This window comes from Lissotriton vulgaris, chromosome 7 (genome assembly GCF_964263255.1).
Source record: "Lissotriton vulgaris chromosome 7, aLisVul1.2, whole genome shotgun sequence".
NCBI lineage: Eukaryota > Metazoa > Chordata > Amphibia > Caudata > Salamandridae > Lissotriton > Lissotriton vulgaris.
The window spans coordinates 1668986775-1669003999 of NC_141695.1; the positions used below are offsets into that span (position 1 = coordinate 1668986775).

Consider the following 17225-nt stretch of genomic DNA (forward strand, 5'->3'; position numbering starts at 1 on the left):
ACCCACCCAACCATCTGCAGGACCTTCTCCCCCCTTGAACATCCTTAACGACTGGAACCCAATCTCCACTGAGGACACCATCCGCCTGATGAACTCCATCCACTCAGGATGCCCAACTGACCCATGCCCTCACCACATCTTCAACAAAGCAGACTCCATCATAGCACCACACCTCCGAGACGTCATCAACTGCTCCCTCAACTCCGCCACCTTCCCGGAAAGCTGGAAACACGCAGAACTCCGCGCCCTTCTGAAAAAACCGACAGCTGACCCCACCGAACTCAAAAACTACCGCCCCATCTTGCTCCTTCCTTTCCCGGCCAAAGTCATCGAGAAAGCTGTCAACACCCAGCTTGCCGCCTTTCTCGAAAGCAACAAATCCCTCGACCCCTCACAGTCCGGATTCCGAGCCAAACACAGTACTGAGACCGCACTCATCGCAGCAACAGATGACATTCGAACCCTACTGGACAATGGAGAAACAGTCGCCCTCATCCTCCTTGACCTCTCCGCAGCCTTCGACACAGTCTGCCATAGCACCCTATTACAGCGCCTCAGTAACATCGGAAACCAAGGAAAAGCACTGGAATGGATCACCCCATTCCTCACCGGAAGAACACAGAGAGTCCGACTCCCACCATTCAAATCAGAGGCCTCTGAAGTCATCTGCGGCGTGCCGCAAGGATCGTCACTCAGCCCCACCCTCTTCAATGTGTACATGAGCCCCCTCGCAACCATCGTTCGCCAACACAATCTCAACATCATCTCCTACGCTGACGACACCCAACTGATCCTCTCACTCACCAAGGACCCCAACACCGCCAAAAACAACTTACACGAAGGAATGAAAGAAGTAGCCGAGTGGATGAAGCACAGCCGTCTGAAACTGAATTCAGACAAAACTGAAGTCCTAATCTTAGGTACCTCCCCCTCCGCCTGGGACGACTCTTGGTGGCCAGAGGCCCTTGGAAAAGCACCCATCCCGACGGACCACGCACGGAACCTGGGCATCATCCTGGACTCCTCACTCTCAATGACCAGACAAGTCAACGCTGTCTCATCATCTTGCTTCAACATTCTTCGCATGCTCAAAAAAAACATTTCGCTGGATCCCCACCGAAACTAGAAAAACTGTCACCCATGCACTGGTCACGAGTCACCTGGACTACGGTAACACCCTATACGCCGGTTCCACCGCAAAACTCCAGAAAAACTCCAACGCATCCAGAACGCCTCAGCCAGGCTCATACTAGATATCCCGCGCAAAGAACACATCTCTGGTCACCTGAAAAACCTCCACTTGCTCCCCATAAATAAGAGGATTACCTTCCGCCTCTTAACCCACGCACACAAAGCACTTTACGAACTTGGACCTGAATGCCTCAACACACGACTGTCCTTCTACACCCCCTCCCGTCAGCTACGATCCTTCAACCAAGCCCTTGCCACTGTTCCTCGCATCAACAAAGCCACCATGGGAGGTAGATCCTTCTCCTACCTGGCAGCCAAAACCTGGAACTCTTCCCACTCACCTTCGCCTTACTCAGAACCACCTAGCATTCAGAAAGCAACTTAAAACTTGGATATTCGACAAGTAATCTCCCCCCTCCCTCAAGCGCCTTGAGACCCTATGGGTATGTAGCGCGCTATATAAATTTCTGACTTGACTTGATTGCAAACAATATTCAGCACCCACTAGTCCAGAGTAATTTTTCTCCACTCTGCCAGAAAAAAAATTGCACGCTTCCCCCCCCCCCACCGGAGTGGGTAACGGATGTGGGAGGGGGAGAGTAACCGCTCAGGGTCTAGACCCAGCCGGGCCTTTGGTCGCTGCTGCGGACTGTTGGCTTCCTCTGCCACTCTGGTGTTTCTGGAAGGGCTTCCAGAACTGCTGCTGTCCGAAAGTCTGCCCCCCGCCCTCTGCCCGAGTTTCCGAACAGTCTCTGGAACGGGCGGTAGTTTTTCTTCTCAGGCTTCTAACCAGACAGCCGTCAGGGTTTCTGGCTTCTGCTTTTATACGGGCCATTTCATCATCATGTTTGCCTAACAGGGTTTCCCCCTGAGAAAGGCAGGTTGGCCACCCGCTGTTGCACCTCCGGTTTGAGTGAGGTGAAGCCAAGCGTGGCGCCGTTGATCTGATAATCTGATTAGACACCATCATCACCTCGTTTAATATCCCAAGAAAATCTTTTGTCATGAGGGAGGAGCTCCGCGTACTGCTGGAGGGACTCCTATAGGGCACGATCATATCGTCCCAGCAGAGCCCCAGCACTCGCAGCCTTCATGGTGGTAGATGCAGTCCCACAGACCTTTCTGTCCGCTGAATCCAGCCACCGGCTGTCCTTATCAGGCGGCACTGTTGAAGGAGTGGTGGCATGCTGCTTCTTAGCCATTGTCACGATAATGGAGTCTGGTGTTGGGTCCATGCGAAGGAAAACCGGGTCAGATTCCGAAGCCTGGTATTTCTTGAGGAGCCTGGAGGGGGCTGCCTTAGTCACTGCCAGAGTGAGGAACAACTCCTTGGCGGGCTCCTCCAATCCGGGTACCAACGGCAGCAGCGGTCGAGACAAATGCTTTTTGTGAAGTGTCTTGAAGATCACGGACATCGTAGGTGTTGGCACCGTCACCCCTAGCTTAGTCACGCCCCTCAACAGCACTTCCTGGAAGGAGACGATATCGTCCAAGGGCGACACCCTCGTCCCCGGAGATTGACAGAGTCGATGAATAATCCCTGGTGGAAGAGCCTGTGTGGGATCTGGTTCTGTGCCTCCTGTGGCGTCATCTAGATAGAGATGACGACCGGCCCGCGAACTCCCTCTCCGGCCGGAGCGCGATCTTCTCGGCCGATCCGCAGGCCTCGCAGGAGCAGGCGATGCCAGGACCCTCAGCTGAGGAGTCCCCTTAGGAGGTGTTGGATAGCGTGGCAACGAGGCCGTCCTGGGTGGAGGCACAGCTGGAGGAACGGAGGGAAGAGGCGGTGGTGGTAGCTGAGGCGGCAGTGACTGACGAGGAGCCGGCCCACGAGGTGGTGGTTGTGGTGGGGTGGGGGTTGTGGTGGGGTGGGGTTCCACGGAGGCAGACCCTTCAGCAAAGGGGTCCTAGAATTAGTAGGCGTATACACCACTGAGTACACCGAGCCCGGTGACTTCTTCCTTGGCGACGATGGCGACCCAATCGGCGACCTCCTAGGATCAGGACTCCTCCTGCGCTTCCTTGGCGTCAAAGAACGCAGTCGCGACGTCAACCGGTGGCGCCTCAGACGTCAACCCGTTGCGCCTCCAACAGCGAACGCCTCCGACAGCGAGGATCCCCTAGACGCCGATCTTCTCCTCTTCACCAACGGCGAACTGTGGTGTCGTCTCGACGGCGAGCGCCGACGCCGGGCCTTTTCAGGACATCGATGACTAGACAATGCTGTCGATGGTGGTCTGTTCAGCTCCCTCGACGCCGAAGCCGCTTCTCCCCAGAGCCCCGGGGAGATGGGAACATACCGTAGTCATCCCCCTAGACGCCGCAGTCGACACATTCGATGCTGGCGGAGAATGGGGACGCTTGCTTGACTTCCTGCTTCTGGGGAGCCGGCCTAAGCATGGGCAGACGAAGCATGCCCTGACGTCTTTCCTCGAGGCCTTGGAGCCAGATCTTCATCCTCTCAGGGTCCTGGCAGAGAGGGTCTTGCAGATTTCACACTCCTCTGGTAGGTGAGAAGAGTGGAGGCAGACGATGCACACTCCATGTGGGTCGGATTTGGCCTTTTTTCCTATCACAGTCTGGGCAATTGTCAAATAAGCCAGGCATTTTGACAATATAGTGAAGAAAAAGGGCTAAGTACTTAACAAGCACTACACACAAGAAAAAGTGGGAAAAAACCCACCAATTAAACCCTTGAAAGTGAGAGCTCAATGCTCCAGGGTCCTGCTAGCAGGAGCCGGAAAAAAAGACAAAGTAAAAGGACCTGCTGTGCATTCTGGGATACTGAGAGAGTTCTGGAAAGTTCTTAAAGGCACAGTATCCTGTTTGAGCCACATAATGGCAGCCTATGGGGCTTGTCTGTCCATACCTTCCACTCTATCATTCCAGAGGCTTTTGCTGGTAGAGGAAAGTTTCTCTGTGGAGAAAACTGGGCAAGCTGTGCTGTTTGTGTGGTTGTTTTGGTGGAATATCTAGTTGAAGTACTGGACAGTGTAGCCTGTGGATATAGGCTGCATTATCTGTCTTTAAATTCGCTCTCAAGTGTATTTGCAGTTCTGCAATTTGACAACTTAAGAGCTTATTTTTGATTGCTCCGGGGTCCATGCACAAGGGCAGGACTATTCACTAGATTATGACTATACACAGAGATCCCCTACTACAGAAAGACATTTGAGAACTGACAAGATTACAGTACAGCAACCACAGCCATGGTGTACCTCACCACAGAAGGCCAGAGGAACTTTACACATTACAACTACCCACCTTTCCAACTATCATGGATACACAAGCAGGGGTGGTGCCACCCCCCTCCACAACAAAGCTTCTATTCCTATACAAATGGATAGCTTTGAAAACTATGCCCGAATTTCAGCTTTCAAATTAAGTGCATTTGGAGGCTCACATAATACATGCCAGATTCATACAAAAATAAGCTTGAACAAAATGTCGACAATTGTTGCCATTAGCACTATTAAGTGTGCAATGCAAGTTATTATACATATGGTCTTTAAACCCAGGCAATACTGCAGATAGGACTGAGGCCCTAGTTTTAAGCAGTGCCCATTTCTAAGGCACCAAAAGACAGTGTGCATGTATAAAGCAGACACTCACTTATTGGGGCATCTTGGCAAGGATTAACCTTTTCAGTGCTCATGAAGAGCTGAGCTAGTCATGAGGCATGGTGCTCATCATGGGCCATGGAACGCTCACATGCGGGGATAATTCCCCTGCTGTGCTGAGCATTCCACGGAAACTGTTGTGGTCATGACGAGCTCAGCTCATCATGAGCACACAAGCACTGTGCCTTATGACGAGCTGAGCTAGTCATGAGCACCGGGACGCTGTGTGCGCCCCCAGCACAGCAGGGGAATTACCCCTGCACGGAAGGGGTTAACAGGTGGTCAATGTTTAAGTACTCCTGGCAACTAGTCAGTGAGCTGTAGCCACATTGAAAAGTAAATGTTTTGACGGATGAGGAAAAAGGAGGGGAAGAAGCAGGGACACAACGAACCTAAAGGTTTAAATGACGCAAAGGCCTTACTGGGCTTCTCCCTTGAACTCTTCCAAAATACGAATTCTATGTGTAGGGAGCTTTAGTTTTAGCACAACTGACCACCTCCCCATCCTGAAATACAATCTACTCACTGGGGAAGGAGGATGCCTCCTTAGTGCTGCAGTGAAGTCCACCTCTTTGAACTCATCACCCGGCTGGGTCTCTGGAAGGCGTTTTAATCGGTCATCAGTGCGGAAGTGAAAATCGACAGGTCTAGTTACTTGGCATGTGGTTCTCTTTACAGGTTGGCCTGAGGAGTTGAGGGGGAAAAAACAGAATGTAAAACAGTATTTGGCAGACAACACTTGCTTTTGCACCTCCAGGTTCTTGGCTAACCTGCGCCTGCAATAGCAGCTCTCAAGCTCTCCTCGTTCTTCCGACGCTGCTCAGCTACTTCCTGCTGCAACTGATGCATCTTCTCGATCGCCTGCTCCTCTGTGCTCTTAAGTTTTGTGTTCAGAGGCTTCCGCCTGCAAGGACATTACCAAATCACTGGTTCAGCATGGGTAGACTATAAAGAGGACAATAAATCCCAGGAAAGTTCACCTGCAGTGGCGGCTACATGCCCCCACTCCAGCCACTGTATGCACATAAAGGAAGCAATATCAAAAATAAACTACGGCCAGCTGCATTTAGATGCTCATCCTCCATTAATCAGAGTACACAATTGGTAGACATTTAAATGGGTTACAATATGGCCGATGGGCACATTCACCAATTTGGGATTACTTGGTTCCTTTTATACTACTCGAAACCTTCGATCCTCCAGCCTCACCTAGTCACTTTCATCCCCATCTTTCAGACTGATCTAGTTCCGTATGTCGTAGCTTCTTGCATGGTAAAACTGATGCTCTAACCCGCCCCTGCTCAACCCCTTAAACCACCATCTTCATCTTGCCAGATATTGTTTTGCACTAAATGTTGAGTAAAATAAGCCATGCAAATATTAAAAAGAAGTTCTGCCCCAACTATTATTAGTGTCAATATGCTGGTATCCAGCAATTCCAACCAGTGCATTAAAGACAACTACAAAAGGTAAAGTACAAGAATCTCAATATATTAGTGAGACACTCCTTAAAACCTGGTGTTGGCTGGACCTTTGGGAACAAAGACGTAAAACAACGCTAGCAACACAGATTCGGTGTTCCCCGTTTTACACTCATACCCATCTACAACAGATTAGGATGGTTTCTCATTCTTGCGGATATACAAGTCACATTTTTTGCTTAAGGAAATCAAAAAGGTGTTAATTCTCCATCAAGAAGTAGAAACTGGGTTTACTCAGCACGTGAGGGCAACAATACACTCCGCTAATTGCTGGTACTTTCGCTTAGTGAGCAGAGGACTTTCCATGTGTGTGAACAGGTCCTGGTACAGCAAACCTTTCAGGATGCCCCTCTCCTTGGAGAACATGTTCCCTTTGAAAGGGAGAAAATGTTCTATCAACAAAGTGAATTAGTGAATAACCTGGTTTTGGCATGATAGCTATCCAGTTTAAAATTTCCCTTACCAACTTAATCCAATTGGCCATAGCAGCCACTATAGACCCCATACTCTTCATCCAGAGAAAACATGGACACAGATTTCCATATTGCACAATGTTAAAGGCATGGGGACTTGTAGCACGCATAAGAAAGGGTGCGCTAGCCAAGACTGGTAAATTATCCTGTAAAACCTCATTAGTAACAGACCTAAACGCAGCTTCTGAAACCACAAGGGGCGTCTCAGACCAAGACCTGTTCCTGCAAGACTAGGTCTGGAAGCCTTGCTCAAATTAGCACACCCTGATCAGGAGGGAAACAAGAAAGGATGGGTGCAGTAAAGTGCCACATTTAGATAAGAGTACCCCCACCTTTTACCTGGTAAATGTGATTGACTGAAAGTGCACTGGGTTCCTGCTAACCAGGTCCCCTGTGACAATGCTCATACCTCCGCCCCCCCCCCCCACACAACTTACTTGAACAATTTTTCTCCGATGCCTAAACCTGAAGATATGTGCCAGTTTTATAAATTAGTGTGGGTCTCCTGGAGTCGTGCGTGTCATTTATTGATCATTCTGTCCATTTGCAAAGGTCTTGCGCTCCTATGCGTTAGGCCTAAAGCTGCTAGACCACACTAACCTCCCAATAGAGCACTTTGGAAATTGCTTAGCAAGCCCCTGTCCACTCATAAGGAAAGCCCCGGACTCTTTACACAGTACGTCAGGTTCTTGATACATCAAGAAGAGCCAGCTTCCTAAAGTGGGAAAGCAAAGGGTTTGCCGGCTGCAAATCCACACCACGTTAAATACTCCGAACAGACTCTATACTAAAGAACTGGAAATGTTAAAACCCTGCTTTGAAAGAAGCAATTCTTTGACCAAGTATAGAATTTCCCAAAGATAACAACCAGTGGAATGCCATATTGGACGTATGCTTAAGGAGGTGCATCGATTCCAGTTTTATATTCACTTGGAGATGAACCATCTACAACAAACCACAAATATGGGGTGCAGAGTAATAAATACCCCTTTTAAGGAGGTCCAGTGAGCTCATGGGACTTATGTAGACAGTCTCCCACCTTCAGGTGGTAAACTGGCACAACACTATTCACTACGCCTCTCCACATCCTGCATTCTGAACTGTTCCAGCCCTCTTCATTGACGAGACCAAGAGGCCCAACAGTCTGCCTATTTTACAGTATGTTTCATGCAAACTAGAAAGGTTCCAAACTGTGGAGACTGGATCACAACTTAAAGAATTCAACACATCTAGGCTAGGCCTCAAATAGGACCCAGAGGCGCTAGGCATCACCTGAACGCCACGAACCAAGGAGGGCTGGCAGCAAGCCAAGTGTATTTTTTTTTTAAGGAGGGGTAAAATCCAGGGTTAAGAAATAACTTTGAACTCCAAAGGGCATGTATCACTGGGACTAACCATACACCTTAGCCAGTTAGCTCTGGAGTAAAGTACGCCAGAGTACCTTTTTGTCAATGTTTATTTATCCTGCTGGTGTACCTAAAGTCAAGGCTGCAAAGAACTGCTACATCTTTAAGCTCAGACTACAGCCCACCACATGCAGAGACCTAGCTGAAGGAGTGCCTCTGAAAACATGATTCTATTCACTGGAAACCCTCACTACTGGGAGCCCAAAGACTCATTCAATACGGGCAGGGAACCTTATGCTTCCGCCAGCCCTCCAAGCCAGCCCGAATATTCCTCAAGATCACTATAGTGGAAAGTCAAATCTCAAGGGCCATGATATGCAAACTTTCCAGTCTTTTCACCTTACTCCTCCTTTCAGGCAAACTACACTTCAGCACAGGTACTGGAAGGTTATTCTCTGGCATAACGAATGCTCTTGCAGTCTCCATCTCCCGCTAGAATAGTCTCCTTGCTCCCACCTCATCTCTTGCCATTTGTTCAACACCCTACCCCCCCCCACCCCCCCCCAACCCAACCCCCTTTCACTTGACTTGCCAGGCACTGCTACTTCAGCAATTCCTTACTCCATTAGGACTTGCCACACCTGCTACCTAGATCACCCTCAATGTGCAGTCTTTAGTTTGTGGGGGATGAAGCAGCTCTTATTAGTTTTATGAGTTTTATGAGATAAGCCTCTCAGTGATCCTAACTGGCACAACTCACCCCAGGTATATCTCTGAAAGAATGCAAACCAAGTACTGGTGACAGAGTGGGCTTCTAATACACCTCCTCAGGAATGGACAAAATAAGTCTTATTTGCTCAGTACATATCTTCTCCGATTTGCAAATTTAGCTTTTTAGTTTTACACAAGGTGTCCCATATGCTGGTTGTAGCTTTGCCTTTCAAATGTCTTAATGCATGCACAGCCACGCAATCTTCTAATGTCCCTCATTTTGGATGTGGGAATGGATCATGCACAAACTTCCCTGGAGCCGCTACTTAAGTTTGTCATGATGCATCTTCCTGGATTAAGTTCTCCCCCAGACCAGACTCATATCTGTGGGGTGACTGAGGTGACTAAGTTCACAATCAAACTCCCCCATGTACTTGCAAGCTGCACTTAACTGTCTTCTAGGTGGTATCTTGAAGTATTTAAGACACCAAGATAAAGTAGACCCTTGGGTTACGTTTGCACCATCAACAGTACATGCAATCACTTACTTCATGACCATTGGTGTGACTGGAATAGGTATACGAGCCTTGGACTTCAGACTATCAGCCTCATCCCCAACCACTTTGTTCATGGACACTTCTGTCAGCTTCCCCTTGCTCTGTGTACTTTTAGGGGAGAAACGTAAATGTTAAAAACACACTTAAACATGCCAGACCACACCAAGTGCCACCATCACAACAGATGGTGTGTATCCTTATTAAATCTAGTGAGTTCTAGTAATCTCTGCTCCGTGACTTGAAAAGCCTAACCGTTTCTGTTAAGTTGACCACCCAGTGAGTACCTAGTTCACTCACCTCATGAGCAACACTTACCGGGGAACCCGCTGAGGCCTACGTTCCTTCTTTTGCTCACTTCTTTTAATCACACTGCAGAAAGGAAACTCTGGTTAAGTTTTTGCATCCCACCAGTGAGCTAAACCCTGTAATATGGGTTTCGTTCCCGCTATGCATTTAGCAATCATAGCACTGAGTTTCCCCATGTGTTACTATAACTGTCTCAGCACACAATCACTAATGGATAGTGTGACTGTTAAAGCTACGCAATCCATCATGACTGCTTATACAGCCAGTTTCACAGCACCCATCTAATTAACATGCATTTGGTATATGTTGGTTAGCATTTGTCAAATTAGAAATCTTGAGATTAGCAAGTATCAGGCAACCAGAGCAACAGCCATCACCAAGGCAAATGTATAGCCATAGCTTTTCACATAAGCATAGATTCGCCTAAATCTGAAATCTCTAGATGTGTCCCCCCCCACAAAACATATTTCGAGTTCAGCTCAAATGGGGCAAAGTTACTAAAACATGGCCACATGCATTTACACAGTGAAAGACCCTTCTCAAAGGTGAACTGATCTTTTCAGTTGATTTCTGTGTTAGTTATATTGATGCTAATGAGGTGAAATTGGTGTGCAGACAGTTTTACCCGTGAAAGAAAATTACAAAATAATGAAGTAATACTATTAAAACATTTGCCCCATAATTTATTCAACCCTGCCCCATAATTTAGTGCTCCCTGCTGCATAATTGCAGTGGCCCTCCATATACCTACAGCAGGATTACAGATCGCACTGCAAGGAATTTTTACAGTGAAGACAAACCTCATAACAAAAAAGTAGGTTTATATTCTAAGAATTTTTTTCCCCCCTTTCAGAAGGTAATGTTTCCAACCAGTGCTCCAAGCTTTCAGATAGGACCACTAAACAAAAGTACCAACATATTATAGAATTTCAACCTTCATTACAGAAGCACAATGGCAGAATTCCCTTTCCTGCAAACTCCCCTCAGAGAAAGGATCTAGACACTGCACTATAGAAAGAATTACTGCATCTTTTAGGAACTGGTAAAACCTAACCAGAATATTAACTCCACCCCAGTTTATAGACCCCCCATAACCACTTACATTTTCTGTTTCTTAATAGGTGGGTGGCCTTCAGGAGTTGGAGGAGGATGCGCTTCAGAAGTTGGAGGGTTGGCCGTGCGTCTCTCCTCCCGAATCTTAGCCAGCTGTTTCTTCTTCTGGTCAAGAGAAAGTCGCTTGGATGTCCTGTTAACAGAATTTATTTAGTTTTAAATCCAAGAATCTGACTAATAACCAGCAACTCAAGGAGAAAGCATACTTCCTGGTTTACACCATCCTCACCTCTTTGGATGAGCTCCAAGGACTGAAGTTCCTGCTGCAGGAACCCTTTGCGAAGTAGCACGCCACCCTTCAAGCGAGGTAGCTATATTAGATGGTTTTGCTACCTTTACATCAGAATTGCTCTTCCCTTCTGTAGGGCAAGTAAGAAAGATTGTGCAACATGTGAAGTTTAATTTGCATTAAATATGGAAATACACACAAAATGGACCTTTCACAATTTGGTTAAACTATTAACTATTTTCACAGTATTTATATACAATTAAAACAATTATAAATTACACAAACAAATGCACCCAACCCCCAACAAACCAACCACATCCCCCCCTCCAATCACACCAAGTTCCAAAGTACAAAATACACCTACTAGTAGGCAAGTCCCACTACCCTAAGGTCACAACCACTCAAAACAGCAGGTGCCAAGTGGCATGTGAAGCTATCTGTATTACCATATGTAACCCCCTTGAACACCAAGTGAAAGGACACCACACAGGATATAAATTCAAAATATATATGTATTTATTACTACAAGTAGTCCCCTGGACTCTTTGAGCACAGGAGCAAACCTGTTAAAACAGTTCAATTGATAATATACAAAAGTAGCACAAATATGGATAGGCCCAGGTGGCCCCTAAAACCATATACTAAAGAAGTGGTATAAGTACCACGAGTCGAAAGGAAGTAAGGCCTAGGGCCTTGGGAATCGCTGGGGCTACGCTGGACTAACACAGGTTAGGAACTAGGAGGCCCACAGGATCTGGTTTGCAGTGCGCAAAGTTAGAAGCAGTTCACATTGGAATCAATGGATGCGTAAAAGTTAAAAAGGTGAAGGTAGGAGGTCTTCTGGTCAGTCTAGGACTTAATCCTTTGGAATCTGGACACTAGGAGTGTTAAACTACTCGGGGGCACCAGAGTGCCAGCGTTGCCTCAGCCACAGGAAGCGGGTGCAGTGGTGCCAAAGTGTGTCGGGATTCAGCAGAAGTCCGGATGGAGCCTTGGAGTGTTGATGCTGCAGGCGACCTGATGTGAAGAGTCCGGTGGGTCCAAGGGTGGATCTGAAGAGGTGAAGACCTGAAAGCAGAGGGGACAATGTTCACAGTCACTAGCCAGTGACTGGCGTGGAACCAGGCGTTGTCAGGTGCCAACAGGTGATGTCGTGAAGCTTGTCTCTTCAGCAGCGTGGACTAGGCGACGATGACGACCAGGAGTCACTCACGAGCTGTCCCACGTAGGCTCTAGTTGATGGCGGTGTCTGCTTCTTTATCGGAGCAAACAGGCCTTGGCTAATGCAAGCCACGCAGGAATCAGAAGGCTTCTCACTAACCAGCAAGGTCAGAGGGGTTGCTGCTTTTGGGAGCAGCATGGGCCAGTCTGGAGCAACCAGACCAGCAGTGGAAAGTTGTTGTTTGGTCGCCAAAATGGCCACTATCCAACGGACTAGTAACCGGATAGGCGCGTCGTGTGAAACAAAGCAGAAGGGCCCCACGCAGATCTCGAGAGAGTTGGAGGGAGGGTCCTTGGTGCAAATGTAGCTCGGTGGTGGGGCTTCTCAAGATCCCAAGCACAGCGATGAGGGTACCTCAGGGGCTGCGCAGTCAGCTTCTCATGGACTTTAAAAAGGTCCGATCCCATGTCTCAGGTCGCCTCCACTCGTCTCATCTTAGCAGGGACTGTGGATCGGGCTTTTAGATGTCTGGGAGTCTGGTTCTTGTCAGGCTCTGGGCTCGGGCAGGAGGCGACGGCAAAGCAGGCATCGATTGCTGGATGGTGCCTGTGTTCACAGGGTGGCCACAAGGGAGATTCTTCGGTCTTCTGAGCAGGAGAACGTCGAAGGTCCAGAGTTTTCTTGTGTAGTCAATTTTCAGGGTAATCTGCCGTGTTGGGACTCAGCTCCTACTTTTAAACTAATTCTAGGGGCTGGACTACCTACAAGGTCCCTCCAATGGGTGGTCCAAGGAAGGGGGGTGGTTAAACCCCTTTCCTTTGTCCAGCGCCAGGGCTGGAGTGCCACAACACCGGTTTGAACTGGCCTATGCACGGCGACACCTTGTGTGCCCGGGCATATGATTCTATTCAGCCCTACCTAACCAGATACACAAAATCCTGTCTGGGGTGGTGCTAGCACCTCCCAAGGCAGGAAACCCTTTGTCCAGGCCTCCCTCGCTGGAAGAACTCCCAGCAGCAGGAGGCCAGCCTTGTGTCTGTGGTGGCAGCATCCATTTTGTGATGCTGAGGCTCTAACTTTAACCGGGATTCAGGTTCTATACATGTCGTGTCCCTCTAGAAGGGTGGAATGTCAAGTCAAAGGATTTATATAGCGCGATACATACCCAGAGGGTCTCAAGGCGCTTAAGGAGGGGTGAGGAGTTACTTGTCAAATATCCACGTTTTAAGTTGCTTTCTGAATGCTAGGTGGTTCTGGGTAAGGCGAAGGTAAGTGGGACGTGAGTTCCAGGTTTTAGCTGCCAGGTAGGAGAAGGATCTACCTCCCATGGTGGTCTTGTTGATGCGAGGTACAGTGGCAAGGGCTTGGTTGGAAGATCGAAGCTGGCGGGAGGGGGTGTAGAAGGACAGTCGTGTGCTGAGGCATTCTGGTCCGATTTCGTAGAGTGCTTTGTGTGCGTGGGTTAGGAGCCGGAAAGTGATCCTCTTATTGATGGGAAGCCAGTGGAGGTTTTGCAGGTGACCAGAGATATGTTCTTTACGCGGGATGTCTAATATGAGCCTGGCTGAGGCGTTTTGGATTAGTTGGAGTTTTCTGGAGTTTAGCGGTAGTCCCGGCGTAGAGGGTGTTTCCATAGTCCAGTCGGCTCGTGACCAGAGCGTGGGTGACCGTTTTCCTAGTTTCGGTGGGGATCCAGCGAAATGTTTTTTTGAGCATGCGAAGAATGTTGAAGCAGGATGAGGAGACGGCGTTGACTTGTCTGTTCATTGAAAGTGAGGAATCCAGGATGACGCCCAGGTTCCGTGCGTGGTCTGTCGGGATGGGTGCTTTTCCAAGGGCTTCTGGCCACCAAGAGTCGTCCCATGCGGAGGGGGAGGAACCTAAGATGAGGGCTTCTGTTTTATCAGAGTTCAGTTTCAGACGGCTGTGCTTCATCCATTCGGCTACTTCTTTCATTCCTTCGTGTAGGTTAGTTTTGGCGGTGCTAGGGTCATTGGTGAGTGATAGGATCAGTTGAGTGTCATCCGCGTAGGAGATGATGTTGAGGTTGTGTTGGCGGGCGATGGCCGCGAGGGGGCTCATGTATACGTTGAAAAGGGTGGGGCTGAGTGAAGATCCTTGTGGTACGCCGCAGATGACTTCAGTGGCCTCTGACTTGAATGGTGGGAGGCGGACTTTCTGGGTTCTTCCGGCGAGGAACGAGGTGATCCATTCCAGTGCTTTTCCTTGAATTCCGATGTTTGAGGCGCTGTAGAAGGGTGCTATGGCAGACTGTGTCAAAGGCTGCGGAGAGGTCGAGGAGGATGAGGGCGACTGTCTCCATTGTCCAGTAGAGTTCGAATGTCGTCAGTTGCTGCGATGAGGGCGGTCTCAGTGCTGTGTTTTGCTCAGAAGCCGGACTGTGAGGAGTCGAGGGATTTGTTGGCTTCGAGGAAGGCGGCGAGCTGGTTGTTGACAGCTTTCTCGATGACTTTGGCCGGGAATGGAAGGAGCGAGATGGGGCGGTAGTTTGAGTTCGGTGGGGTCCGCTGTGGGTTTTTTCAGAAGGGCGCAGAGTTCAGCGTGTTTCCAGCTTTCCAGGAAGGTGGCGGATTTGATGGAGCAGTTGATGACGTCTGAGGTGCGGTGCTATGATGGAGTCTGCTTTGTTGAAGATGTGGTGAGGGCATGGGTCTGTGGGGGATCCTGAGTGGATGGAGTTCATCAGGCGGATGGTGTCCTCAGTGGAGATTGTGTTCCAGTCATTAAGGATGTTTGAGGGGGGTGAAGGTCCAGCAGGTGGTTGGGTGGGTTGGTCTCCGGGTTGGTTGTTGAAGCTGTTGTGGATGTCTGCAATTTTGTTGTGGAAGAATGAGGCTAGGGAGTCGCAGAGGGCTTGAGAGGGGGTGATGTCGTTAGAGTTGGCCGAGGGATTGGTAAATTCCTTGACTATGTTGAAAAGTTCCTTGATGTTGTGGGCGTTGTTCTCTAGTCGTTCCTTGAAGGCGGTTTTCTTGGCCTTTCGGATCAGTTGGTGTATGCGGGTGGCGTTTTTGAAGGCGTCCTTGGTGCTGGTGGTTGGGTCTTTTTTCCAGGCCTTCTCAAGGGAGCGGCAGAGTTTCTTGGATTTCTTAAGATCAACGTTGAACCAAGAGGCCTTCTTGCTGCAGAGTTTGCTTTGTCGTTTTTTCAGTGGTGCTAGGATGTCGGCGCTGTTGGATAGCCATAGGGTGAGGTTGGTGGCGGCTTGGTCGGGGTTAGAGGAGTGGGCTGGGGGGTTTAGAAGAAGCGATGAGGAGATCTAGTCGATGGTGATTTTGTTCCAGTTTCTTTGCAGAGTTGGTTGGGGGTGGATGTTGGGTTTGGGCTTGTTGTAGGTAAAGTGAACGCAGCTGTGGTCAGTCCAAAGGAGATTCGTGGTGTGGCTGAAGGAGACATGATTGCTGGAGGTGAAGATAGGGTCGAGGGTGTGGCCTGCGATGTGGGTGGGGGAAGTGACCAGTTGTTTAAGTCCGAGGTTGGCGAGGTTGTCCAGCAGGGTGGTGGAGTTGCGGTCGTTGTTCTTTTCAAGGTGAAAGTTGAGGTCACCTAGAAGGATGTAATCTTTGGAGGGGAGCGCGTGTGGAGTGATGAAGTCCGTGATGTCCTCACTAAATTGTGCGCGGGGTCCTGGAGGCCTGTAAAGGAGGGTGCCTCTGAGTGTGGTCTTGGGGTTGATGTGGATCTGGAAGTGAAGGTGTTCAGAGTTAGCGAGGTTGACGTCAGAGCTGGATGAGATTTGGATGGATTTCTTATGTGTGGCCGGTACGGTCCTTGCGTATGATCTTATAATCTTCTGGGATGGCAATGGTGATGTCTGGGGCGGAGGAGGCGTTCATCCATGTTTCAGTAAGGAAGGCGACGTCCGGAGAGATGGTGTCTAGTAGATTCCATAGGTCAATGGCGTGCCTGTGGACCGATCGGGTGTTGAGCAAGATGCATTGTAGGTGGTTGGTGTCGGGAATCTGAGGTGTGATCGTAGCGGAGTGGTTGACGGTGCAGAAGAATTTGCAGGAGTAGCATGAGAAAGGTCCATGGGTGTGTCCAGGAGCGGCTTGGACGCAGTTTGGGGAACGGCGGGGGTTAAGGGCTAGGAGGGTGGTGGCATCGTAGGTAATGCGGGAGGGCGGGGAATTGCGAGGGCCAGGGGGTATGGCGCGGGGCGCGGTCCAGGCGTAGACGGGCTTACCTTTGGCGCACCTTCGGCGCGGCTGGGGCGCGAACGCTGCGCGTGAACGCTGCGCGCGGGAACTACTGTCATAAGGATAGGGGAGGGGCGAGGGCGGCTCAGCTGGGAGGCGGGGCGGGCTGCAGACGACAACAACAACCAAAATGGAGGCGGAGGGGGAGCACAGCAAACGCGCAAACAGGGTGAAATCAGCAAATTTTACTATTTAAAGTGCAAGTAAAGCTAGGCGGCGATCAGGCAACAAATAATAATGCAGTTTTTGGATGCAAAGCGGTACAACGATACCAAATGTCTCAGAGGGACACTGGGGAGCGACCACTCAGCTCGAGGGAGAGGAGCGAGTCACGGCGCCTTCAGGCGAGGGAGCGCTGTTTCTAGTAAGTGGGAGGGCGGCTCAGCTGGGAGGCGGGGCGGGCTGCAGACGACGACAACAACAAACAAAATGGAGGCGGAGGGGGAGCACAGCAAACGCGCAAACAGGGTAAAATCAGCAAATTTTACTATTTAAAGTGCAAGTAAAGCTAAGCGGCGATCAGGCAGACAGCAGGCAGAAATAATAACGCAGTAATGAATGCAAAGCGGCACAACGCGCAAACAGGGTGAAATCAGCAAATTTTACTATTTAAAGTGCAAGTAAAGTTAGGCGGCGATCAGGCAAACAGCAGGCAACAAATAATAATGCAGTTATTGGATGCAAAGCGGTACAACGATACCAAATGTCTCAGAGGGACACTGGGGAGCGACCACTCAGCTCGAGGGAGAGGAGCGAGCTACCCTCGTTGCCAGAATTGGCAAGGGGGGGGTAGTATTCCAATTCATATGACACCTT

General features: G+C 49.4%; 1 protein-coding gene across 5 annotated transcripts in view; it reads right to left on the minus strand.

Annotated features, from left to right (window-relative positions):
• LOC147706257 (targeting protein for Xklp2-A-like) overlaps positions 1-17225 on the minus strand; it is a 118978-nt gene that overhangs the window by 73108 nt on the left and 28645 nt on the right. For 3 of the 5 annotated variants that reach the window (XM_086932690.1, XM_086932692.1, XM_086932691.1), the window contains exons 4-9: positions 11028-11157; positions 10788-10931; positions 9695-9748; positions 9371-9487; positions 5582-5715; positions 5338-5495 (exon numbers count right to left, since the gene is read on the minus strand). In XM_086932690.1, the coding sequence (XP_086788816.1) occupies positions 5338-5495; positions 5582-5715; positions 9371-9487; positions 9695-9748; positions 10788-10931; positions 11028-11157 (737 nt within the window). The remainder of the gene's footprint in view (positions 1-5337; positions 5496-5581; positions 5716-9370; positions 9488-9694; positions 9749-10787; positions 10932-11027; positions 11158-17225) is intronic. The other 2 variants (XM_086932693.1, XM_086932695.1) reach the window with 1 other exon arrangement.